Source organism: Arvicola amphibius, chromosome 8 (assembly GCF_903992535.2).
Source record: "Arvicola amphibius chromosome 8, mArvAmp1.2, whole genome shotgun sequence".
In the NCBI taxonomy this organism is placed as follows: domain Eukaryota; kingdom Metazoa; phylum Chordata; class Mammalia; order Rodentia; family Cricetidae; genus Arvicola; species Arvicola amphibius.
In genome coordinates this window covers 107,038,356-107,064,930 of record NC_052054.1, presented here as the reverse complement: position 1 = coordinate 107,064,930, position 26,575 = coordinate 107,038,356, and the positions used below count along the sequence as shown (strand labels likewise).

At 44.9% G+C, this 26,575-nt stretch overlaps 1 protein-coding gene across 1 annotated transcript; it reads right to left on the bottom strand.

The window, feature by feature from the left end:
- Positions 1 to 1,845: 1,845 nt before the first annotated feature.
- Slc16a14 (solute carrier family 16 member 14) lies at positions 1,846 to 22,497 on the bottom strand. The gene is made up of 4 exons (XM_038338378.1): positions 22,239 to 22,497; positions 15,715 to 15,858; positions 6,898 to 7,872; positions 1,846 to 1,997 (listed from the first exon to the last, which is right to left on the bottom strand). Exons 1-4 carry the CDS (start codon positions 22,495 to 22,497, stop codon positions 1,846 to 1,848), a joined length of 1,530 nt encoding a protein of 509 aa, XP_038194306.1.
- Between the last annotated feature and the right edge of the window lie 4,078 nt (positions 22,498 to 26,575).

Sequence of the window (26,575 nt, the reverse complement as noted above, 5' to 3'; positions counted from 1 at the left end):
ACATGTTAGACAAGTGCTCTTATCACTGAGCTACACCCCCCCCCCCAAACCAGCCAGTACACATTTAAGTCATTAATTAAAGGTATGTATAAATAAGTAAGGCAGTCAGAAATTTCAAAATGATCCTGGGAGGAACATTCTGTAGTCTGAAAATGTTTTAGCTTTAGAAAAATAGAGATCTCAGCTAAGGAATAGTATTTGATTTTATAATGTCTCAGATCAGACATCTTCATGTACGAAACCTACAAAGAGAACTATCTTTAAAATTGTGTCAAGCTCAGACAAGTGGATAATAATAACATGGCAGGAGGCACCAGAGCTGGGCTGGTTGGCACCACTGCCCCAATGTCAGGTACATGGAAAGCTACAAGGCAAGCCAAAAATAATCCTCACAGCTCGATTCTTTTTTGTTTTTGTCCCCCCACAACCAAAACAGGGTTTCTTCGTTTAGCCATGGTTGTCCTGGAACTCACTCTGTAGACCAGGCTGGCCTCAAACTCACAGAGATCTGCCTGCCTCTGACTCCTGAGTGCTGGGATTAAAGGAGTGTGCCACCACTGCCCAGCTCTAAAAAAAAAGGTGTTCACTCTAAAACAATAATAGTATGAATCAAAGAGTCTGAATTGTAGCCCTTGATGCAATAGCATGTGCACTAAGAAACACACATACCACTAAGGACATTATTCATAGACCACTTGGGAAGGATTTGTGTTGAGTTCATAAACTGAACTCATCTTCTGTGACATGAGAAACTGAGTTAGAAGGATGGCCAATTTTATTTCCTAAACGAAGAGTTAAAAACTGCACTTCTTAGCTACAGAATTCTTTCATAAAAATATAAACTGTGTTTTTTAACTGTATTAAATTGTCTTACTTTTTAAACAAAAGACTTGTTTTCGTATTTTATGTGTATGGGTGATTTGTCTGAGTTCATGTATGTATGCAACATATGTGCAGTGACCACAGAGGCCAGAAGAGGGCACCTGAGCCTCCGGGACGGGAGCTACAGCTGGGTGCTATAGCTGAACTCTGTGTGGGTGCTCACAGCTGAACTCTGGTCCTCTCCAAGAGCAGCAAGTGCTCTTAATCTCCTAGCCACCTTTCCAGTCCAAGAATTACATTACTTTTGAAATGACAGCCTGCCTTTGTATGATATTAGCAGACCAATAATTCCTTGTAAAAAAGAATTCATGACACTCAGTCATGGTCTCATGCTCAAAGTCCATTTATCTGAACCCTTTGGGGGAAATCTAGACTCTTGGGTTTTACCTTACAAAGAAGTGGTTGAGTTGCAAAGCTTTTATTTCCAGTCTCTGTATGTAAAACCCTAGTCCCAGTGGAGTGAGAGGAGAGGAAGAAAGGAAGGAAGGGAGGCCAAGAGGAAGGGAGGAAGAAAAAGAGGTGGGAACTTTTTTCTTCTTTCTTTCCTTCCCTTTTCTTTTTTCTATTTCTTTTTCTTTCTTTTTTTTTTTTTTTTTTTTCAGACAGGTTCTCATGTAGCCCAGGCTGGCCTGGAGAGCACTAGGTAGCAGAGAGGCTAACCTTGAATCTCCAATCCTCCTGCCTCCACCTAGAGCTGGGATTACAGGTGTTTACCACCATGCCTGGCTTGAAAGATTGCATCAGGACATCTGTATCAACTACTGAATAAGCTCTAAGCACCATCATCTCTAAAACACACGCAATTCTAATCACTTCTACCACCTCAGGAGAGGCCACGCTGCTTACAGACGAATCAATGACAAGGGCTTTACAAAGTGACACTGTCGGCCACCACACAGCATTCCTCTAGGGACCAGGTGAGGTAGGCAGGGGGAGGAGACCCACGCGAACTATTGCCCGACACTAAACGTGTGCACCGTCTGTGTACTTTCTTCTGGATTGTTCTATCCTCTGAACACACGGTTGAATGAGCAAAAAGAGTATTCCTACCATGTAAAGCAGGCCACATATATAAAAGGAAAAATCGTATTTTTGTGTGATGTCGAAGATCCACCCTACGAAAACAAAGAAATACAAATATATTCAGTATTACACAGTTTATATATAACACAAAGTTCAAAGATATAAACCAGGTATTTATTGCTACTATAATTTTTTTTTTTTTTTTTTTTTTTTTTTTTTTTTGAGACAGAGTTTCTCTGCACAATCCTGGCTATCCTGGAACTCGATCTGTAGATCAGATTGGCTTAATTTTTTTTAAATGAGTTTGGGCTGGGGATACAGCTCAGTGGTGGAGCACCTGCCTAGCATGTATTAAAGTCAAAGTTCAGTCCCCAATACTGCTTTTCTAATTTATTAACTTTTCTTTGTGATGCTGAGGATGGAGCACAGAGCACTGCACATGTCGCCACTGTCTGCCACAGAGACAGACCTCATTCAGAACTTTTATTTTCCATACAAGATCTCATCTATTATACTGAAGGCTGGTCTCAAATCCACTATGGATTTTTTTAAAACATTTTTTTCTTTTTTAAAAAAGATTTATTTATTATGTATATAATGTTCTATCTGCATGTATACCTGCCCACCAGCAGAGAACATCAGATCTCATTACAGATGGTTGTGAGCCACCAGGTGGTTGCTGGGAATTGAACTCAGGACCTCTGGAACAGCAGCCTGTGCACTTAATCTCTGAGACATCTTTCCAGCCCCCTGGATTGTTTTTTTTTTTAAATCTTTAATTTTTTTGTTTACTTGTTCTTGAGACAGGGTCCTATAATGTAGTTTTGGAACTCACTACATAAACCAGGCTGGCCTAGAACTCGAAGAAACCTTCCTGCCTCTGCCTCTCAAGTGATGGAATTAAAGGTGTGCGCCACCATGCCTGGCTGTTAGCCTTTGTTTTTATTTTATTTATTTTTGTAAGTGTATGAACTTTTCATACGGCACTCATGTACTATGTAGAGGTCACAGAACAACTCTTTTTATTTTTATTTACTATGTGTTGCTGTGAAGGTATCAGATTCCTTGGAACTGGAGTTAACATATAGTTGTGAGCTGCATGTGGGTGCTGGGAATTGAACTCGGGTCCTCTGGAAGAACAACCAGTGCTCTTAACCACTGAGCCATCTCTCCAGCCCCACAGAGCAGCTCTTTGGGGTTAGTTCTCTCCGTTCACCTCCGTGGGGTCCCAGGGACCTAGCTCATGTCACTCAGCACTTCACCCACTAAGCCAGCTCATCATCTCTATCAAATGTGTTATTTGACTTAAAAATCAGAGTCAGCAGATGTGGCAGAAGCAGGTGATCTCTGTGAGTTTGAGGCTAGCTTAGTCATAGTAAGTTCCAGGCCAGCCAGAGCTGCCCAACGAGAGCCTGTTTCAAAAACAAAACAAAACAAAAACCAAAAGACAAATAACAAAACAAAAACAAGAACAAAAAAGGAACTTAAAAATAAAGGTCATATTCTTTAGACGTGGCTTACTAAACTGCCCATCCTTTCTCCATTTGCAATCTAAGACAAGATTAAACACAGAATCCAAAAATAATGATGAGTCTGAAAGCTAACACTGATGTCTCAACAAACCCCCACCAACATCTGCTCAGTGTCACAGCTGCCGCCCATGGGTCACCTGGGAGTGATGACCACGTGAGTAAGTGAAGACGCTGTGGCTGTCGAGTGGTCCGTCTGTATCTATCTAGAAACAGAGCGGGTGCGGGCACCGACTGTAATCTGAAAGACAGACGCCCAGGGCAGGATCTGGGGCACAACAGGTCCGCCATCCCAGCTCCTGGAAGACTGTAAATTCAAGGTCCACCTGAGCCACAGAGTGAAAATTAGCCAAGCTCACCCCACACCTCTAATCCAGCACTCGGAAGGCAGAAGCGAGGCAGATCTCTGCGGGTGAGGCCAGGCTGGTCTGCATAATGCATTCCTGGCAAGCTATAGCCAGCCACACAGTGAGACCCGGTCCCCAAGAGGAAACAATGAAAAGCAATTGGTGATGTAGCCCAATGGTGATCATTTACTTGCTTAGGATACGAAGAGGCTTTGGGTTCAATACCCATGGAGGCCAGAAGAGGTCGCGGGTTCTCTGACGCTGCAGTGCTGAGAACTAAAACTGAATCCCCCGAGCCATCTCTTTAGCCTCCCCCCCTCCCATCCTGGAGACTGGACCTAGCTAGGGTCTCAGACTTGCCGGAGGTGCGCTCTGCCAACGTGCCACATCTTCAGCCGCGTGAACTCCCTCTGTAGCTGGGGATGGGCGAGATTTCCTCACCCGCCACACACCGTCGCACCTGGTTGTGACTTCTGTTCTTTGATTTGGAACACGGGACCTTTGTGATCCTTTCATCCACTAACTAAAGCAATAGCTGTGAAGTGAAACCTGGTTCTCTACTCAACTGCCTTCCCTTTTCACTTAAGTGTGCCCAGTGAGAAGCACAGGCGGCTTTCTCATCAGTTAAATTGCTCCCAGCTTTTGGACATCGAAAATGCATGTTAGGGGGCTAGATTTTATTCATATGAAGGTGAGTCATGTAGATTACTCAGATAGACAAATCTGAAGGGCTAGATTTTGTTAGAAAGTATTCTGGAACCATCTAGAAAACTCACCTACTGCCATGACATCTTTTAAAAAGAAGTGAACACCCAGCAACATTATAACACAAATTAGACTGAAGTTGGTGTTGTTCAATGCCCCAGTTGAAATGTCTGTGTAATGTCTTGAATTGCATGCTTTCCCTAAATGGAAACACTCGAGTGTCTAATGTGGTACTAAATTGTACCAGGTTTGTAAATGGGCGTAGAAATCTCTCTGAAAAATGGGAAACACGTTTGTTTCTGAAACCACTTACAAAAAAAAAAAAAAGGGTAATTGGAGAAGTAATTTTTCTCTGCTGCACATTAAGAAGCATTAAAACCCATTTGGGCTGTCTAGCAAGAATTGAATGTGGTTATTTAGTCGATCCTATTGCCAGGCACCCTGACCCCATAATGCATGAATGCTGGTCCTGCATCACATTATGACTTTAGTTTCTTGGCCTGGAGAATCAATTAAACATTATGTAGGCAGCCAATGAACGTCCTTCACCATTAGTGTATGAATCGGTGGGAGGAGAGGAAGCAAGAATATAAAGAGAAAGGGCACTTCAGACGTGAGGGACACTAGCTTAGAGTCCCCATAGCAGTGAGAGTAGGCACCCACAGAAACTTCTTTCTTGCTGGGCAGTGGTGGGTGCACACCTTTAATCCCAGTACTCGGGAGGAAGAGGGAGGCAGATCTCTGTGAGTTCAAGGCCAGCCTGGTCTACAGAGCGAGTTCTAGGACAGCCAGGACTGTTAAACAGAGAAACCCTGTCTCAAATAATAATAATAATAAAATAATAATAATAATAATAATGTAAAAAAGAAAAGAAAAACTTCTTTCTAGTTTCTGTTGTGGTAGTGATCTTTTTTCTTTTTGGTTTTTCAAGACACGGTTTCTCTGTAGCTTTGGAGTCTATCCTAAAACTAGCTCTTGTAGACCAGACTGGCCTCAAACTCGGAGATTTACCTGCCTCTGCCTCCCGAGTTCTGGGATTTAAAAGCATGCGCCAGCACTGCCTGGTTGTGGTAGTAATTTTTGTTTGTTTTGTTTTGAGATGGGGTCATATGTAGCCCAGGCTAACCTTAGATTCCTGAAACTCCTGCCTCCACCTCTCAAGTGCCATGATTACAGGCTTACACAAACATGCCTGGCTTTAAAGTTCTCTCATAACTATATATTTATATAAATATATGTGGAGAATATATTCAGTGCTTTTGTGTAAGCATATGCACATGTGCATGTGAGCACATGTGTGTCTGTTCAAGTGCTTGAAGGTCGAAAGGCGGTGCTGGGTGTGCACATCCTGCTTGTCCCCCCACCTCTCTCCATCTGGTCCTCTGAGGTAGGGCTTCTCCCTGAACTTGAGGTGGTCCCTCCCTCCCTCCCTCTCTCCCTCCCTCCCGCCCTTCTTCATTTCCTCCTTTCCTTTCTTCCTTGACAGGGTTTCTCTATGTAGCCCTGGCAGTACTGGAACTCAGAGATCCGCCCGCCTCTGCCTCCCAAGTGCTGGCATTAAAGGTGTGCACCACCATGGTGCCCAGCCAGAGACTCATGTTTTCTTGGCTAGACCTTTGGCTGCTAGAACAGTAAGATAATGTTTACAGCAGTTTATTTGAGCAGTGACAGGCAACAAACACGAGTCTAGACCCAAGAGCATGGATGCCTTTTGGTAGTTTTTTTGAGATAGAGTCTCATGTGGCCAAGGATCACCCTGAACTCTGGATCTTCACCTCTGCCTTTCAAGTGCTGGGACTACAAGCATGGGCTACCACAGCAAGGGTATGACGTGCTGGGCGCAGAACTCAGGGCCTCCTGCATGCTAGGCAGACACTCTACCAACTATGACAACCTTTAGCCTTGGTTTTGATTTCTTCTCTTTTAAAAATTTTGTTTACTTAATGTGTGTGTATGTGTATGGGTCTGCACCACGGTATAAACATGGAGGTCAGAGAAAAATCTGTAAGATTCTATCCTTTCCTTCTACCATGTGGGTCCTGGGGATTGGACCCAGCTCATCAGGCTTGGTGGCTGAGTCACAGGCTCCTGGGCATTGATTTCTGGAGACAGGGTCTTATCGTGCAGTTAAGTTGACCTGGAATTTGTAACAATCCTCCTGCCTCAATACCCGTATCACTGGGATTACAGGTGTATACTACCACACCTGGCCTTTTTGTTTGCTTTTTGTTTTTTGAGACAATTTAGGCTGATCTCTAACTAGGAGTGCTCTTTCTACCTAAATTTCCCAAGTGCTGAGATGACAAATAAATGCCACCACGCCCAGCTCTGATGTTGAACTTTGTAAGGGGTGGGGACACACCCTGCCCTCCCGCATGCGCTCTAAGCTCTGGGTACCTTGGGGCACTCACCTGCAAATGGTGGTCCCAGTAAAGCCGAGATGCCGTTGGCACAGATGATGATGCCATAGGCATTGGCCAAGTGCTCAGTGCCAACCAGGTCCTCTGTCACCACAGGCATGAGGGAGAAATACCCACTGGAAAACCCAATCAGGGCACAAATGACAGCCAGGCTGGCATAGGTATGCATCAAGGGCAGAAGGAAGATGCTGAAGACAAGGGTGAAATTAGCGATGAGGAAGACGTTCCAGACGCTGATGCAGGGGAGGTCAGCCACCGCCCCCAGGATCACCTTCCCGAAGATGTGAACTATTGCTATAATTGAAGTCAGGGGGAACACGTCGTTCTGTTCTGACAGGTTATACAAGCTGACGATTTCCGGCAGGTGGATGAAGGGGATGACGAAGCTGCTGTATGCGAACAGAGCCCAGAAAATAAAGGCTACAAACATGCGGTTGGTGAAGAGTGAGGCCGCTCCGAAATAGCCCGAGTACCAGTCCCCAAAGCCCTTCTGGACTCGCACAGTGAGCTGGCTCACTGTCTTCAGAACCCGGAAAGCACACGCGTTCTTCCCGGGCCGGGTTTGACCTTGACATTCCTGGGCTTGAAGGTCACAGACGGTTTCCTCGTTCCCAGGCGGTCTGTCCTGTTCTTCAGTGATGCTCAGTGGTCCTGATTTCCCAGATTCAGCGGAGTAAGCTGGGAGAGCACAGGGCTTCTCCTCTCTCGAGCAGTTTTCTACCTTCCCAGGAGAGAGGGGCCTCATGAGCGCGCCACAAACACAGAGGTTCAAGGACACGGCGCCTTGGATGAACATGGCGTTCCTCCAGCCATACTCTGCACACAGGTATTTCAGCAAAACAGTCATCAAGAATGTCCCAAAGCCTGTCCCTGTGGTACTGAGGCCCTGGGCTAGGGCTCGCCTCTTCTGAAAGTACCTTCCCACCATAACCACCGCAGGCAGGTAGGCCATCCCGCTGCCGAGGCCTGCAGGTGAGATGGAAAAAAATCAGGAGGCCCAGTCAGAATCCATAGACCAGCTGCTGTGTCAGGCAGACTGTAGCAAAAACACCTGAGGCAATCAACTTAAAAAGAAGAAAGGTTGCCGGGCGGCGGTGGCGCACGCCTTTAATCCCAGCACTCTTGAGGCAGAGGCAGGCAGATCTCTGTGAGTTCGAGGCCAGCCTGGTCTACAAGAGCTAGTTCCAGGACAGGCTCCAAAGCTACAGAGAAACCCTGTCTCGAAAAACCAAAAAAAAAAAAAAAAAAAAAAAAAAAAAAAAAAAAAAGAAGAAGAAAGGTTTACTTTGGTTAGTGATTTTACAGAACTTAATTCTTGATGCTTTGGGGGCACGTCAGGGCAGAGAGACGTGGCAGAAGCTCATGGGTTGCTGGGAAGACAAGGAAAAGAGGAAGCGAGGACTAGGGATCTAGCTGTTGCTGGAGTGCTTGCCCTAGCAGGCATGAATTTCCACCCAGCACCACGTAAAACTGGTCACTGACACTGTCTGTAATCCTAACACTTAGCAAGCAGAGATAGGAGGATCAGAACTTCAAGGCCATTCTCAGCTACACAGTGAGTTTGAGGCCATCATGGGATGCACAAGACCCTGTTTAAGCCGGAAGCAGGGGGAAGGGTAAGGAGAGCATATTCCCCGATTACCTATTCCTTCGACTAGGACCCATTCCCTAAATTTCCTACCACCTCTCAATAGTCCGTCTTCGCTACTTACTACACAGCCTTCAGAGACGTTTAAGGTCCAAACTGTTACACCTCTGTCTCCCTACACCACCGTTCTTTTCTGTTCTAACGAAGGAATAATAATGACTATGTAAAGAAGCTCCGAGCAGGGGAGCTGGGAGGAGCCGCCAATTTTCCCATAAGGCTTTGCAGTAGTTTCTGCCAGTGACATGAGAGAAGATCCCTCCTGTAGGATCAGAAGATTTAAAAACTCGGCGAGCTCCAGGCCAGCCTCACCTATGGAGCGAGGACCTGACTCAGGCAGAATCTAACAGAAGAAGGACGTGACAAGTCCGTCGTCCTCTGGACCACTGCCCATGAATGAAGCTGTGGGAGGATTTCTGAGAACTTGTGAGTAAACAGACAAGAGCCTTGTAAGCCCTGCTCCTCCGTAACATGGGCTGATCCTGGAATACGCTTTGGTGCCCCTCCCAGGTGCACGAACAGGGATAAGTTTATTTTAGGTCACTCATTGTTCTAGCCATTGTTATTCAGCACAAAGTTTCCAAGCACAAGTGGCCCTGTGACTGTATATAGTGACTCTAGTGAGCATTGCTCACATGACCTTCCTAACCCTCAAAATACTCTCAGAATATAAACTGTCTGAGACCCTGAATAACGATGGCCATTCCATGAAACTTCAGTCTTCCTTAGTCTCCCACTCTCCCAGGTTCATGCCTCCAGCTAGAGCAGTAACAGTCCCTGAGCCTCCTACCAATGTCAGTGATGGGAAGACACAGTCCTCAACTTTGGGCCTAAATCTGGACAGTCTTTATAAAGCTTATGATCACAAAGATGGAAATCTACAATTTCTTAGAATGTAAAATAGACAAAGAAAAAACAGCCCAGAGGTTAGCAAGACGAGATGGAGGGGCTTGACAACCTGAATACCTGAGTTTGATCCTCAGGATGTACGTGGTGGAAGGAAAGAACTGAATCCTTCAAGTTGTCTTCTGACCTTCCCGCATAAGAACTGTGTTACACACACAGACACACACACAGACACACACACACACACACACACACACACACACACACTGCTGTGGATAATGTGTTTGTACTCTGTAAGGATTTGTCAGTTGTATTGATTTAATAAAATGCCGATTGACCAGTAGCCAAGTAGGAAGTATAGGCAGGGCAACCAGTAGGAGAATTCTGGGAAGAGGAAAATCAGAGAGTCAGTCACTAGCTAGATGCGGAGGAAGCAAGATGAGAATGCCTTACTGAGAAAAGGTACTAAGCCATGTGGCTGAACATAAACAAGAATTATGGGTGAATTTAAGTCATAAGAGCTAGTTAGTAATAAGCCTGAGCTAAATAATCACCATAAGCCTCTATGTGTTTATTTGGGATCGAATAGCTGTGGGACTGGGTGGGACAGTAACTTCTGTCTACAACACACACACACACACACACACATATACACACACACACACACACACACAAATGTAAGGAAAGTGGCTGGAAAGATAGCCCAGTAGTTGGGAGCATTTGTTGCTACTGCAGAGGGTCTGGGTTGATTCCTGGAACCCACACGGCAGTTTTAACCCTTTCTAGTGGGTCTGACCATCTCCTCTTCTGAACTCTGTGGTCACCACATACACATGTGGTTCATATACACACATGCAGGCAAAACACTCATATACATAAAATATTAAAAAATCCGGAGAGATGACTCAGTGGTTAAGAACACTTGCTGTTCTTGTGGAGGACCCAGGTTTGCTTCTCAGCACCCACATGATGGCTCACAGTCACCTGCAATTTTAGTTCTGGAGATCTGACACCCTCTTCTGGCCTCCAAGGGCATTGCACACATACGGTACAGATATACATGCTGGCAAAATTCCCATAAACATAAAACAAAAATAGAAAAATTAAAAAAAATTTAAAAGACATTATCCCATGGCCCAGTACTAGGCCTACATCCTCCTCATGGGTTGAGTTTGGATCATCTGTAACATCTACCTGCTATTTGAGAAAATTAACAAAGTAAAAATACAGAAATGATCTAATATCTAGATGACTGCATATCTAAAACCCTAGCTTGATCCTCCAAGAAATGAGAAACTCAAGTCGATTTCTGTGGCTAGTGTGGACTTTTGAGACCTCTTGCCCCTTTAGAAGTCGCTGCGCTCATGCCCTTGGCTCCCAGACCATCAGACATCAATCAGCAATGCTACCTGGACCACACTGCTGTGAAAGGAAATGCCTCTTCCCCTTCTCCTACCCTATTATCCCTCCCTCGCCTGGTCCCAGGTAGTTGGTTAGTTCTCTTCTTCTATCACGTGGTCCCAGGGTTGTAACTCAGGTATCAGGCTTGGTGGTAGGGACTGCTGCCTGCTAAGTCATCTCACTTGCCCAAGACAATTTTTTTTTAAAAAAGAGATTAATTTTGCATATTTTTAAAAAATCAACAATTTATTTAATTTTATTTTATTTTATGTGCAATGGTGTGAGGGTGTCAGATCCCCAGGAACTAGAGTTACAGACAGTTTTGAGTTGCCATGTGGGTGCTGGGAATTGAACCCCGGGTCCTCTGGAAGAGCAGCAGCCAGTGCTCTTAACCGCTGAACCATCTCTCCAGCCCCCTAATTGTGCATTTCTAAAGATAAAGCATATTTTTTAAAAAATGAGCCTCTTCAATGAGTGTGTCTATGGCTCTTCTGAAAAAAAGCCCCGAGAGGTTGAACCACAGGGCATGTGACTGAGAAACACACCATAAGGATGTTCTGTTGTATGGACATCACACATCATACTTACAAAAAGTGCTTGTCCAGCGTGCATGAGACCTTGGGTTTGGTCTCAGCACCACATAAACCAGGTATTGTGACACACACCACTAATTCCCAAGCTGAGAGGCAAGGCAGAAGTATCAAGGTTATCCTTGGCTAGATACCAAAGTTGAGGCAAGCCTGGGCTACATGAGATGCTGTCTCAAAAAACAAAACTCAAAATCTAGGGTGACGGCATCAATAGGGGGTATAATCTTCAGATTTTTTTGTTTTATTTTGTTTTTTTTTTTTTGTTTTTTTTTTGTTTTTGAAGACAGGGTTTCTCTGTAGCTTTGGTGCCTATCCTGAAACTAGTTCTTGTTGACCAGGCTGGTCTTGAACTCCCAAGTGCTGGGATTAAAGGCATGTGCCACCACTGCCCTGCAAGATTCATTTCTTGGGCGGGGGGGGGGGGTGTCTATGTGTGTGTGTGTGTGTGTGTGTGTCCGTGTGCAGGTGCTCTTGGAGGCCGCAAGAGGGTACTGGGTCCCTAGAGTAGGTGTCATAGCTGGTTGGGAGCTGCCCAATGTGAGTGGTGAGAACTGAACTCCAGTCCTCTGCAAGAGCAGCAAGCATTCTCAACTGCTGAGCTATCTCTCCAGCTTCTAATGGAACAGTTTAAATCAAACTCTGGGAAGCTTTTAAAAACAGGATGATTTAATGACTTTTTGTGCCATCACTTAGCTTCAACAAATCTCAACTCGCAGCCAACTTGGTAAATACCACACATTATTTTGAAGCAAATCAAGAATACATTATCTCATGTGTGCATATTTTAGTATAAGTCTCCAAATGTAGGAATCATTTAAGTGGCATACTTCTCATATCATTATCTCATTGGGAAAAATAAATTTTTGATACCACTAAAAATCCAGAAGGCTCTCAAACTTCCAAATGTTTCATAAATGGCTATTCTTTACAAAAACAAAACCACTCCCCAAACTTGTATTTTTAAACCATGATCCAAAAGAGTTTTACACATTGCTGTTTGTTGGTGCCTATTTTAAGTCTTTTACAGTTCCCACCCCAAGACCTCTTGCAATTTATTTTATTGAATTTAAGACGAAGACCCTAGGTGATTTGTTCTGTGACACTGTCATGCTTTGGATTATGACGATGTCACAAAATAAGCTTACTTATTTTAGACAGGGTCTCTTATAGCCCGGACTGACCTAGAATTTGTAGTTCAGGATAGCCTTGAAATTCTGATCCTAGCTAAGCGGTGGTGGTGCATGCCTTTAATCCTAGCACTTGTGAGGCACAGGAAGGCAGATCTCTGTGAGTTTGAGGGCAGCCTGATCTACAGGGTAAGTTCCAGGATAGACAGGCCTGTTACACAGAGAAACTCTGTCTCAAAAAACAATACCAAACAAAATGAAACAAAAAAGTTTCTAATCTCTTTTAAACATTATTATTATTATTATTATTATTATTATTATTATTATTATTACCATTGCTATTTTATGTATACATGTGTGTGACTGCAGACACACACATACAATATCATGCATGTGGAGGTAAAAGGATAATGTTTAGGACAGTGTTTCTCAACACGTGGGTCGCAATTCTCTTGGGGCTCTAAAGACCCTTTCACACAGAAGTGGCATATCAGATTCAATTCATAACAGTAGAAAAATTACCAAATTTGTACAAAAATTACAAAGCACCAAAAACAGTTTTATGGTTTGGGGGTCACCCTACCATGAGGAACTGTATTAAAGAGTCACAGCATTAGGAAGGCTGAAACCACTGGTCTAGGAGTTAACTCTTTCCTTCCACCTTGGCATCCAAGAGCCATTCAGGCTGTCCAGGCTCGTACCTGTCATAGGCAAGTACCTTCACCTGTGTGCCATCTTGTCAGTGCATTGGCATCAGGTCTTAGTGTTCCATTCCTCTTGTCTTAAGGGATATACTCGAGTTTATGACATATTTATGCTACACATATGCTACCAAGTTTATATGTCAGCTAACATTTATCAAGCACTTTAGTACCTAGCATCATGCTAAGCATTTTTCTGTGAATTACTTCCATCATTTCAACAGGAGACTATGATTGGTACTCCAGATATGGCGGTACGTAGCTATCATTTTAGCCCTAAGGAGGTGGAGACAGGAAGACCCCCGATTTACACGTAAGGAAACGGAGGTACAAGGCGCTTCCGTGATGAGTCTAGTGTGACTAATGGCACACGAATACTAAGCGGTTACAAAAGGAGCACACAGACGGGTGGCACTCAGTAGTAAGAGTGCTTGCCCAGAAAAAGTGAAACACTTAATAAACCAGGCCTGACGGCTCATTGCTGCAATCCCAACAGTCAGGAGGTAGAGGCAGGGGGATCAAAAGTTCAAGGTCCTTCTCTGCTACACAGTAAATTCAAGGCCACCCTGGGAATACGAAAGGGCCCATCTCCTAACAGAAATAAATAAATATAAATCTTTATTAACTTTTTGTTTTTACATTGATTGCTTTCTGAAGTAAGGTCTTAAGACATAGTCCTGGCTAAGTTTAACCTTTCTATTGCCTTGCCTGAAGCTCCTAAGTGTTAGCAGAACAGATGTGCTATGTACCGCTGTATCCCATCCAAAATAACTTTTTGTTGCTTTTTTTTTTTGACCTTTGTTTGCACAGGGTCTTGTGTAGCCCAGGCTGGTCTGGGACTCACTATGTATGTAGCTGAGGCTGGCTTTCCCTTCTGCATCTTCCTATCTCCACCTCCCCAGGGCTAGAATTATAGCTATGTATCACCACATTCGGATCTTTTCTTTTGCTTGTGATTTTGTTTTTTAATTTTGGGACAGGGTCTCAATGTCTGTGGACCAGGGCTTTGAACTAATAGAGATCCTTCTTCAGTCTGTCTCCTGAACACTGAGATTTTCTTTCCTTCCTTCCTTCCTTCCTTCCTTCCTTCCTTCCTTCCTTCCTCCCTCCCTCCCTCCCTCCCTCCCTCCTTCCCTCCCTCCCTTCTTTTTTCTGAGAAAGAGTCTCACTATATAACCTGAATGACCTGAAATTCTCTATATAGACCAAACTGACCTTGAGCTTTTGGTAATGCCCCTGCCTCTGACTCTCAAATGCCATGAATGCATGTGTCACTACATCCGCTCTCTTAATCAAAATATCTTTCAACTCTGATTCAATAATTCTTTTTGGGAGGCAGATCAGAGTTTTGTTCTTACAGAGTCAGGCGGGATAGGCTTCACCAGAACACAGGGTTCAAGGAAATAGCTACTCACTGTGTGAACCCCACAAACCGTGGGTAAAGGAAATTATGGCTATAAATACATTTTGCAGAGTGCAGATTACTCTGCGTGGTATTTGGTTTTAATCTATCCCCTGCCTGTGTGCTAGATTGGCTTCCGAGAATCTCTGTCTGCCAGGGACTTATGCTAATTCATTTCATCTGAACGGAGCTGAACAACAAATGACTATTCCATCAGTCACATTTAGTCCTGTGGTTATTAACGAGAGTTACTAATGAATGTCACCCATTTCCCTAGCATCTTGGTTTACTCACTTAAGTTTGTGTCATTGTCCCCCCCTTTCCCATTCTTCGAAGGAGAAACCCTAGCACATAGGAGCTGGCATTAAAGTTTGGATTTCGTTCTATTTGGGGGAAGTCAAATACAAATACGTGTGCCAGACGTAAGGGACACTTAGCATCTATTAAAGTGTTTCTTGGGTCGATGGATAAGACAGTTTGCTATGCAAACACAAGGATCTGAGTTCAAACCTACAACATCTGAGTAAAAAGCTGGGTGTGGCTTTGTACACCTGTAACACTAGTGGTGGTCGGGGTGTCACGAGAAGGAGGCTCTCTGGGGCTTGTTGGCTGACATCCTAGCCCCAGATACAGTGAGAGACCCTGTGTCCAACAGTAAGGCAAAGGATGACAGAATGGTGCGTGCGCGCGCGCACACACACACACACACACACACACACACACACACACACACTTCCAAGACGATATAGAATGCTTTAAAAGTTTTTTCTAGATTTGTTTATTTTGTGTGAGTGTTTTGCATAAATCAAAACTGTATGTAAACTGGTGTGTGTGTGTGTGTGTGTGTGTGTGTGTTCCATAGAGATCAGAAGAGGATATCAGATCCTCTCGAAAAGAGTTACAAATGGCCGTGAGCTGCCATGTGGATGCTGGAAATGGAAGCTGGGTTCTCTGTAAGAACAAGTGCTCTTCACTGCTGAGTCATCATCTCTCTAGACCATCAACAGAATGTCTCAATGGGCCTCTTTGCTCCACAGTTAAATTCATCCTCTGAATGCACAGGACACTGAAACCAACCATGTTAAACCATGCTTACCAGCTGCCACTCCAAAGGTAACAAAGAGAGTTTGCACATTGGCCGCGTAGGCGCTCAACACCCAGCCGAGAGAGTTCACCAGCCCTCCAATGATCGCTGTCTGGCGGCACCCGCAGGTGTTAATGAACAAGCCGATGAAAGGTCCTGCCATAGAACAGTGGAAAAGGCACTGACTAGAGGCTCCTTGTCTTAGTGTCCCCCCACAAAAAGTTAAAGAGTAAAACATCACCAGGGTGTTGAAAGAAGATCCAACCAGGGCTAGCGAGATGGCTCAGCGGGAAAGGGGCTTATGGCCAGAGATGGCAACTTGAGTCTGAGCCCTCGAACCTGCTTGGTAGAAACAGACCAGACTCCTATAGGTTGTTGACCTCCACACATGCACCCTCAATAAGCAAGTAAGTATAGATTTTAACAGCATAGGCAAAACCAAAATATCTTATGATGGGGTCTCTGCAGGTGTCAGGGCAGGCGGAAATATGAAAAGAAGCAAGAATGAAAAGCACGCTCAGATCAACTTGGTCAACCTGGACCAAACTTTGGGAAGTCTGATGCCAGGCGGTTTTTATTGTAATTTAAACATAATAGAGGCTGGAAAACGGTTTTCCAGGCTACAGTCATTCCGATTCCAGGCGCACAATAAAGCTTAAGGTGTGACTACATAGACATTCCTTTACAAAGAACATGTGACCATGAAGGTGGGTTCTACAGCTAAAAGGCCTGGGATCTGGTGCAGTCTCTGAAGACAGCACAGAGGTCAACAGGCTAAGGAAGGGCTCTGTTGACTGGGAGCTAAAGATAAAAGTCTGGGGTGAGAACTTGGGGTGATCATTCTGGGGGTCTGGATGAGGTCTACCTCTACAGGTAGCAAAAAGGTCATCGGGTCATTAACAACATTTATTCTACCTTTTTGGATAGAATACAGGTTTTATTTTATTTTATTTTATTTAATGTTCATTGGTGTGAGGATGTCAGGTTCCCTGAAACTGGACTTACAGTTAGTTGTAAGTTGCCATGTGGTTGCTGGGAATTGAACCCGGGTCCTCTAGGAAGAGCAGCCAGTGCTTTTAACCACTGAGCCATCTCTCTAGTCCAGAATGCAGGTATTTTATTGAGGAGATGTAATACAGTATTTATTATCCACTGAGGAGACAACCCTGAGTGATTAATATTCTGGTTTCCCTGTCAAACTGTGGACACAAGGACCGTTGTACCCAAAAATCTTAAAGTATAAAAACCTTGCAGATGTGCACAATCTCATCAGAGAACATACAGCTCTAGCGTGGACACAACGGTCAGCCTCAACAGAAGCCCACAACAGAAGCCCTCAGCTGATGTTCTAATAGGATCCTGCCTGGCATGTGTTTTCTGGACCATATACAGAGTTTGAAAATGTGTGGAATAAGCAAACACTTGAACATGAGAGAAACCACACACACACACACACACACACACACACACACACACACACACACACACAAATCCAGTAGCAAGGCTGACATTTCCTATCTCTCCCCAAATGACTAGGGGCCATGTGATGGCTGACCCTCTGGCTTGGCCACGCCCTCTCAGGCTGGTAGCAGTTTCTACCCCTGCCTCTTGAGATTAAATTCCACCTATGACATTTGCTTATGCATGTCGATGTGGGTGAATGTGCCATGGTGTTGGAGTGGAGGTCGGAGAACAACTTACGGGACTCGATTCTTTCCTTCTACCATATGGTTTTATGGGATGGAACTCAGGTTGTTAGGCTTGGTACTCAGGGTTCACTGAACCGACTCACTGACCCACACCAGAGGTCTTTGCTCCAGTTCACTTTTTTTTTTGAGACAGGGTTTTTCTGTGTAACCCTGGCTGCCCTGGAACTCTCTCTGTAGACCAGGCTGACGTCGAACACACAGAGGTCTGCCTGTCTCTGCCTCCCAAGTGCTGGGGATAAAGGCCCAGCGTGATTTCAGTTCTAAAGGAAACATCAGAAAGGGATTCCCACAAAGATGACCTACAGCCAGTCACAGAGAACTCACCAAAACCAGAATTTATAAGGACTGCTGTCTTCAACTCACTTAGGCTCTGCTTTCTCTTCCAGTTCTCTGAGACCATGGGGATGCAGTGTTTTGGTTTTCATGCAGCCCAAACTGACCTCGAATTGCTTACATAACCAAGGATAACCTCGAACTTCTGATCCTCCTGCCTCCACCTCCCAAATGCTGGGTCAACAGGCATCTGCCACCATGCTTGGTTTATTAGGTGCTGGAGGATGGACCCCAGGGCTCTCCATGCATACTAGGTAGGTGCACTACTGCTGAACTGCACCCCCAGACTCTAGGGTATGCATTTTTGACACTTTGTTTATGAGCTGAGTTCAGTTCCTAGAACTCAGAGTGGAAGGGAGAGGGCGGGTTTCCGGAAGTTGCCCTCTGACCCTTATCCATAGGCTGGGGCACACTTGTGCCCACACTCATACAATGATAAATGAAACAATCGAGCTCTCAAGAGTTTCCCTGCTTAGCCCAAACTAAAACAAGATTTCCCTGTGAGGTCTCTTCTGTGTGAGAGAAGGAACTGGTGCCTCCCACGGGCAGGGGTGCATTTGTTACTTTCGCCAGACCAGTCCTGATAAAAACAACTTAAGGGAAGGTTTGTTTGGGCCGGGGTTAAAGGGGTTCCTTTATCAAGGACGACACAGAGCCTGGCCACATTGTGTCTGTCATCAGCTTCCTCCAGACCCACGTTTAGGGTGGGTCTTACCTTTCCAGTCAAATCAACTCAGAAACTCTACAGAGGTTTCTCGCCTGTGACTCCAGTTTGTCAAGTTGATAATGAAGAGAGCATTATACTGGTCAAGTGTCCTGCCATTCAGCTACAATCTAGCCTTGTCTGCTGTGTGTGTATGTGTTCAAAGATTTTTTTAAAAAAAAATTTTTGTGTATTTATTTATTCAGTATGTAGTCCCAGCTGGCCTAGAGTTTGCTATGTAGACCAGGTTGGCCTGAAAGTCACAGAGATCTACCTGCCTCTGCCTCCCAAGTGCTAGGATTAAAAGTATACCCTATGACACCTAGCAAGATTTATTTTAAAAACGTATTTATTTACTTTATGTGTATGTATGTCTTGCTTGCATGTTTGTATATGCGCCGTGGGCACGCCTGTTGCCTTCAGAGTCCGGCAGACGGTGTCAGATCCCCTGGAACTAGAGTTTTAGATCACGAGGTACTCATGGGTGCTGGGAATTGAACCCAGGTCCTTTGCAAGAGCAGTCAGTGCTCTTAACCACTGACATCACTGCAGCTGCATTATTTTGTTTTTTATTATGTATATGTCTGTGCATTATGGGTATGTGCACATGAGTGCAGTGCCTGTGCAGGCCAGAGATGTCAGCTATTCCTGGAGCTGGAGCTACCAACAGTTGTGAGCCATCTTAGACGGGTTCTGGGGACTGAACCCAGATCCTCTGCAGGAGCAGCAAATGTGCTAACCCATCAGCCATCTCTTCAGCTCCTTGTCTGGTGTCTTTGAAAAGTACATAACTTGACATAATGTCAAGACTTATTTAATAAATTCTGACATTAAAGGCAACAATTAACTCATTATAATAGACTTATTACATACTAAATATATATATATTTTTATATATTATACACATTATATAGCAATGATATATATTGAATATGTATATTATATAAATAACCTATAAAATCAGCCCATTGTTATGAGCATCTGGATGAATTTTTGTGAGTAACTGAAATTAACTGAAATTGAGATACCGTAAGTTTGAAGGTATTTCTTTATATATATTGAAAACCAAATTAAATTACAGGTCCTATGGAAGGGGAGCCAGTGCTCTTAACCACTGAGCCACCTCACCAACCCTACATTTGAATTGTTATACATTCACACTCACTCGGCCATGCGATAGTTGGATGACCAAGTGACCCCAAATGGAACACGTGTGACTCTTCGTTTTGCTGCTGACAGCCCTTTAATACATGAAAGACCGGAAGGCCTCAGTACTATGTTTATTTCCCACATAAAAGAAAGGATTCAGAGGCAAGCTTTTCTGATATTCTTGCTTATGAAATATCCTAAGACATTTGAGAAAAATAAAAAGAAAGGAAAGCCACGTATATTATTTGTATGTTGATAAATAAATCTTGCTTGAGGACCAGAGTCAAAGCTAAAGTCACTAGAGGTCATGCATTGATGACACACACTTTTAATCCCAGGATTCTGGAGACAGAATCAGATGGATCTCTGTGAGATCAAGGCCCCTGTAGGCTACACAAATTCAATGCAGAAACAAATCCAGGTGGTGGTGCCTCACACCTTTAATCCTAGTACTAGGAAATCATATGCTTTTAATCCCAGCACTAGAGGGAATATACAACGAGATGAGAGAGAGGCTTAGTTTGCTTAGTTGGCTTAGTTTACAGTCCTCCAACCTTGGTAGAAGTAAGACTTCTCTCCTGGTTTGGCTGCCTTGCTTTTCTGGTTTTTGCGTTGAACCCAATTTCTGTCTCTGGGTTTTTATTATTCGTGCTACAAGTCAGTGTGACTATTACTAGCTGAAGGATTTCATAAGCCAGATGGATGGCATTAGCTGCCGTCCTGACATGAGCACTAAGTGAACAAGAGCTGATGGCCTCAAGTGGCTAACTGTCTGGCTTCCTAGTTAAGTGGCGGCTGCTCACAGAGGAGTCCCTCAGTCGTTTATGGTTTGTGAATGAGCAAAGTCAGATGGGAGGTGCTGTAAACCCTCTGCAGTTAGGAGGTCTGGGGCTGGAACTCTACGCTAAACTTTCTGGCTTAGTTTTGTTTCTTAAGCATTGTTTGTGAATGGCCGGTAGGCGTTACCAAGAGCTAACTGCCATTCCAGCAAAATGAAAAGAACTGACTCCACAAGTCAGTCTCTCTCTCTCTCTCTCTCTCTCTCTCTCTCTCTCTCTCTCTCTCTCTTATACACACACACAATAATGAACTCTTGCTCCACACTCTTGGGACAAAAGAAACAATAAAACCCAGATCCAGATCCAGTAATTTCATTATGACTGGACTTGGGAGCAGATGGTTGTGAGCCACCACACAGGTGCTGGGAGCTGAACCTTGGTCCTCTGGAAGAGCCAGTGTTCTTAACCACTGAGCCATCTCTCAGCCCTGTCCTAGTTGTAAGATCAAGACGAACTGAAGAAGACAACAAAGTCATAGATATTTGTCAATATTTTTGGTTTGTTTTTGTTCTTCGAGACAGGGTTTCTCTGTGTGACAGTCCTGCCTTGAACATCTGCCTGCCTCTGCCTCCCTGGTGCTCGAATTAAAAGCAAGCTCCACCACCGCCTGGCTACCAACAATCTTTTCACATGCATATGTGTGCCCTTGGGTTTCCTGATTGTAGGGCAGGCCATTCTGGAACTCGCTATGCATCTGAGGCTGGGTTTGAACTCCTAATCCTTCTCTGTGGTAGTGTGAATGGGACGTTTCCCCCTTAGATACATGTATTTGTATGCTTCACCCCTGGTTGGTGGTGCTACTCTGGAGGCTATGGAGCCTTTAGGAGGTGGAGCCTTGACGGAGGACTGATGTCACCGGGGGTGGCCTTTGAGGGTCTATAGCCTCACCCCACTTCCAGTTTGCTTTCCCTGCCTCTGGCAGGCACACAGCTTGTTCCCTGCTCTCATACCCACTGTGTTCTGCCACCCCTCCCCGCCGTGATGGAGTCTTATCCTTTTGGAACGGTCAGCCAAAATGAACACATTCTTCTATGAGTTTCATTACAATAACAGAAAAGTGGCCAGGCCTGGTTAATCTTCTGTCTTTTAAAAACTATTCATCATCACTGGGTAGCAGATGCAGTGCAGTGGTAGAAGATGCTTGCTTAGTGTGTGTGAGGCCCCGGACCTGATGCCCACCAGTGCCCCCAGGACATTCACGGATGCTAACTAAACTGGGTGAGGCGGCCCGTGCCTGTCTGTGATCCCAGCATCTGGAAAGCGAACAAGGGAATCCGAAGTTCAAGTCATCCTTGGCTAGGTACTGAACTTAAGGTAATTTAAGCCTGGGCTACATAAAACCCTGCCTCAAAACAACAGAAATGTTGCACACTCAGGAACCACGGAGCTAAGGTCAGTTCCAGCGAAAGTGTTAACCAAGCAGAAATGATGGAGATGAATCATCAGCCACAGAATCGGTGCTGAGGCCGGTGAGAGAGCTCAGCAGGTGGCGGTACTGGCTGACTGGTCTGGCAACCTGAGCTTCACCCCCAGGCTGAGGTGGTGGAAGGAGAGAATCCACTTCTTCAGTGGTCCTATGATCTACATAAGTGCCGTGGGACAAGCACACACACACACACACACACACACACACGCAGAGCTAAATGGTCAATTTTGTGTTCTGAATATTTCACTTTGATTTTAAAAGTGAGTGATGATGATAACCTGACCCCCAATGTTTCAGGAATGTGATGAATGACTCTCAACAGCGACTTGTCATTGTATAGCCCCCTCCCTCCCTGCCAACAAGTGGCAGTGACGTACCCACAATCAAGGTGATGCCCATGCTCAGGGAGCTGACCCAGGCGGTCAGGCCGCGGCTCTGGTGGAACTCTTCAAGCCACTCCACATTGAGGACTCCCAAGGCCATCTGTGAGCCCATGATGAGGATGTGCACAAAGAAGGAAGAAAGGACCATCATCCAGGCCCACCCACCGTCGATGTCTGGGTGGGGCTTCAGGGTCTTCTTAGCCTTGGGATCATCTTCAAGGTCATACCCGATATCCTCATGGCTTGTATACATTTTCTAGGATTTCTGAAACACATGCAATAAATAAGTTCAGTACACACCGAAACAGAAAAGCACCTTCCTCGGCTTTGGACAGCTCTGCCTCCCACTGCCATCAAAGTGGTTTCAGGGTCAAATGATCCCCAGATTAGTCTTTGTCACTGTGGGTCTAGGGACACGCTTTACTTCTTCACAGATCACCTTAAAATCTGTCTGTAGCCAGTTGTGGTGACGCACGCCAGTGGGATTTGCTGAAGGAGGCGGAGGCAGGAGGATCACAGGTTTGAGGCTAGGCTGGGCTAAAATTTGTCTTTATAATCACCTCACAATATTATAAAGTTAAGGAAGAGAGAAGTGAGGGTAGGGAGAGAGATGGACGAAAAGAGAGAGAGAGAGAGAGAGAGAGAGAGAGAGAGAGAGAGAGAGAGAGAGAGAGAGAGAGCGAGCCCTGGATGTGATGGGTAAGTCTTGATAACATTTGTTCTCTGAGTAAATAGTGGGGATGGCAAGTCAAGCCCTATAGATAGTTTGCTTGTTTGTTTGTTTTTGCTTGTTTGTTTTTTTGAGGCAGTGTTTCTCTGTAGCTTTGGCGGTGTCCTGGAACTAGCTCTTGTAGACCAGGCTGGCCTTGAACTCACAGAGATCCACCTGCCTCTGCCTCCCGAGTGCTCGGATTAAATAGGCACTGCCCAGTTGAGTTCTATAGTTTAATGTCTTTGGTGAACTAGGGAGTTAGCTCACCATCTGAGAATGGTGAGTGTGGAGATTGTAAAGGGGTCTAAATGTTCAGGATAACAGAAGCAGCCATTGCCTGCAAGTAGAAATGATTGTTGGGAGGCTTGGAGCTGGGGAGCATCTGGGAGCCAGCAGGATGCCTGCTACCCCAGCGCCTGTACAGGTGGAGCATGGTCTATAGCATGGTCTATAGATTGAATATGGACATGGAGAACCTAAAATAACATCAAATGAATACAGTGCTCGGGAGACAGAGGCAAACGGCTACACGGGGGAAACCCTGTCTCTAAAAACAAAACAAGAACTAGGGAAAAGGAGAGCAAAGCTGTGCGGTGAAAGGCTCATCTGGAGAGTGGCATTTTCAGTTGATACACACAAAAACGTTTCGCTCCCTTTGACTATTTCCTTTGAAATTGAAATCAACTTTGATTTATGCTAGAACAGAAGGCAGTGGCTTAGCAGTAGTGCACTGACCCAGCACGAGTGAAGCCCTGGGTTTGCCCTCCAGTACAAGGAAAACCAGGGGCTGGACAGATGGTCAGTGAGTGGTTAGGAGGGCTGGCTGCTCTTCCAGAGGCCCCCCGTTCAGTCCCCAGGACTCACATCATGAGGCTTACAACTGCCTGTAACTCCAGTTCCACGGCATCCAGTGCTGCTTTCTGGCCTCTGCAGGTACTGCAGATGCGGTACACAGACATTCAAACCCACATGCGTACATACACAATGAATTTCTTTTAAATAAAAGCATCTAAAAACATAACAAGTACGCGAAAAGGTGGAGATCAATCAAGACACTTGACACTGATTTTTTTGGTTTTTCGAGACAGGGTTTTTCTGTGTAGCTCTGGATGCCCTGGAACTCGCTCTGTAGACCAGGGGCTGGCCTCCAACTCATGGAGATCTGCCTGCCTCTGCAACCCTAGTGCTGGGATTAAAGGTGTGTGCTACCACCACCCGGTGACATTGATTTTTAATTTCCATGACAAAATGCACACACACCTACACACATATGCATGCGCATACACACCGCCATGTACATACGCAAAATAAAATGATAGTTTTCCAATCCACAGAAAAATGCCTGAAATATTAAGTATTTTTCTGTGGCAGTGTTAAGAACTTTATATTCTTACTGAATTATTTATTTTATGGGTTAACAATGTGTCTGCCATGGAACTGCTCTGGGCATTTCCAGTTTCTTTGATCATACATGATGAATGTTGGTGAGTAGCATGTAACGGACAATTTTATGCAAGAGGCTCAAGTGTGAAGACAGAAGATGGCATTGCGTGCAGACAACTCTGGTTGAACGAAGGTGGAGTAAATAGCTTACTGAGACCTCAGGGGCCCCGTCTGATCTCCCTGAAAGAACACATGAGGAGGTGTGGTGGAACGTGCCTGCAATTACAGAAAACGGTAGGCTGAGACAGGCCAATCGCTGGGAATTTGAGACCAACCTGGGGTACACAGTATTTGTCTTAAAAAAATCTGGGGGAACAAAACAGTATGGTGTATTCCTACAACCTTAGCATGTGGGCGGTGGCAACAGAAGGATCAGGAGTTCAAGGCCAGCCTCATGAATATAACAAGTTTGAGGACAACCTCGGTCTCAAGAGATCCCCCTTTCAAGAAAAACAAACACAGAAACAACAACAACAAAACCCAAATCAAGCAAATAGGAAACCAAGTATTTGCCTTTTGAACTTATACCTTTCAAAGAGCAATCATTCCTTGGCTTCACAGTTCCTTATCCGACGAGGTCACTAAACCGGAAGTCTACAGGAAAACAAGTGTTTACTCTGATGCGATTTGACTATTTCCTCCCAAGCTCATGTTGAAACCTAACTGCTACTGCAACCATAGTAACAGATGGGTCCTTTAATAGGTTTATGCCACAAGGGCCCCAAATTCAGGAATGGATAAAGGTCACTGTCCTTGGAGTGGGTTAGCTGTCTTGGGAATGGGTTCCTGATACAAAGGGGATAGGTGTGTCTTGATATTTAGCTTGATGCCCTTTTCTGGTCTCTGCCCCCACCCTGCACTGCATGCACACAGCATACACACATACATGTGGATAAAATACTCACACACATAAAATACATTTTTAAGGGAAGTTGGAGAGATGGCTCAGTAGTTACAAGCTCTTGTTTCTTTGGCAGAGGGTTTACTTCCCAACACCCACATAGGGTGACTCACAACTGACTGGAATTCCCTGGGACCCGATGACATCTTCTGGCCTCAGAGGAACGCGGCGCACACACAGACAAGCAGGCACATACAACACACATTTAAAAAAATGCACAAGATCTTTAAAAATTTTAAGAGCGAATAAATAAAAGTCATAAATGAGGATGGGGTGACATTGAAGTGACAAATATAGGCTACACAATGGAGTAGTGGGGAAAGTGAGAATGTCAGCTTTTTTTTCCTGGAGTGTGCCATACATTAAAATATGGTTAACTTTTTACAGTTCCATCATAGGAGGAATTTTTACAAGCAGGTTGTTCATTTTTTAAATTGGGCTGTCACTATGTCTAATTCGATGAACTAATTATAATGAGAAGCAAAAAGGGGTGCGTGACAAGTGAAAACTAAAATTGCAATCTCTTCCCAGAGGGGTAGGCTGAGTTCTTCAACCCCAGTCTAAAACAGTTTAACACCGGGCATTTCAGGCCGGTAGAGGGCGCGCTCGAGACCAAGAGGCCGCGGAGCTGAAAAGGAGGCAGCTAGTGTAGGTAGACAGCAGGACAGGGAACCTCAGTTGGCTTCATATTAGGTTGTAAAGAGTGCGTGTGTGAGTGTGTGCGTGAGTGTGTGTGTGTGTGTGTGTGTGTGTGTAAGAAAATGGGCCAGGGATGTGCTCTGTGGTTTTTGCCACGATGGTCTTGGCCGGTTGGTATCGAGGTCCCAAACGACCCCATTTTACAGATTAAGACAACTGAAACGTCTGTTTGTGTGTTTGATCGGATCTCAGGTAGCCCAGGCTGGCCTCAGGTTGAAGGATGACCTTGAACTTCTCACCCCCCTACAAGATGGGTGTTGTATTACAGTGCTGGGTTTAGGCAGTACTGGGGGAATTGAACCCAGGGGCCTTATGCATGCTAGGCAAACACCCTATCAACAGAACTACATCCCCAGTCCTGAAAGTGAGACAGTTGTTTAGTGGGTGCCCTGTGAAGTTCAAATATGAACAAACCTATAATCAGTCTCAACCTCTTCTCCAACCCCCTCCCCTTTCTCCCTTCCCCTTTTTCCTTTGACCAGGAGAAAAAGAATCTTTCTGGTTGCTAATAAGCACCTCCAGGTATCCTTGCTAATGAGCCTGAACCAACTTTTCCGCAGGAAGAAAGGGCTTAAT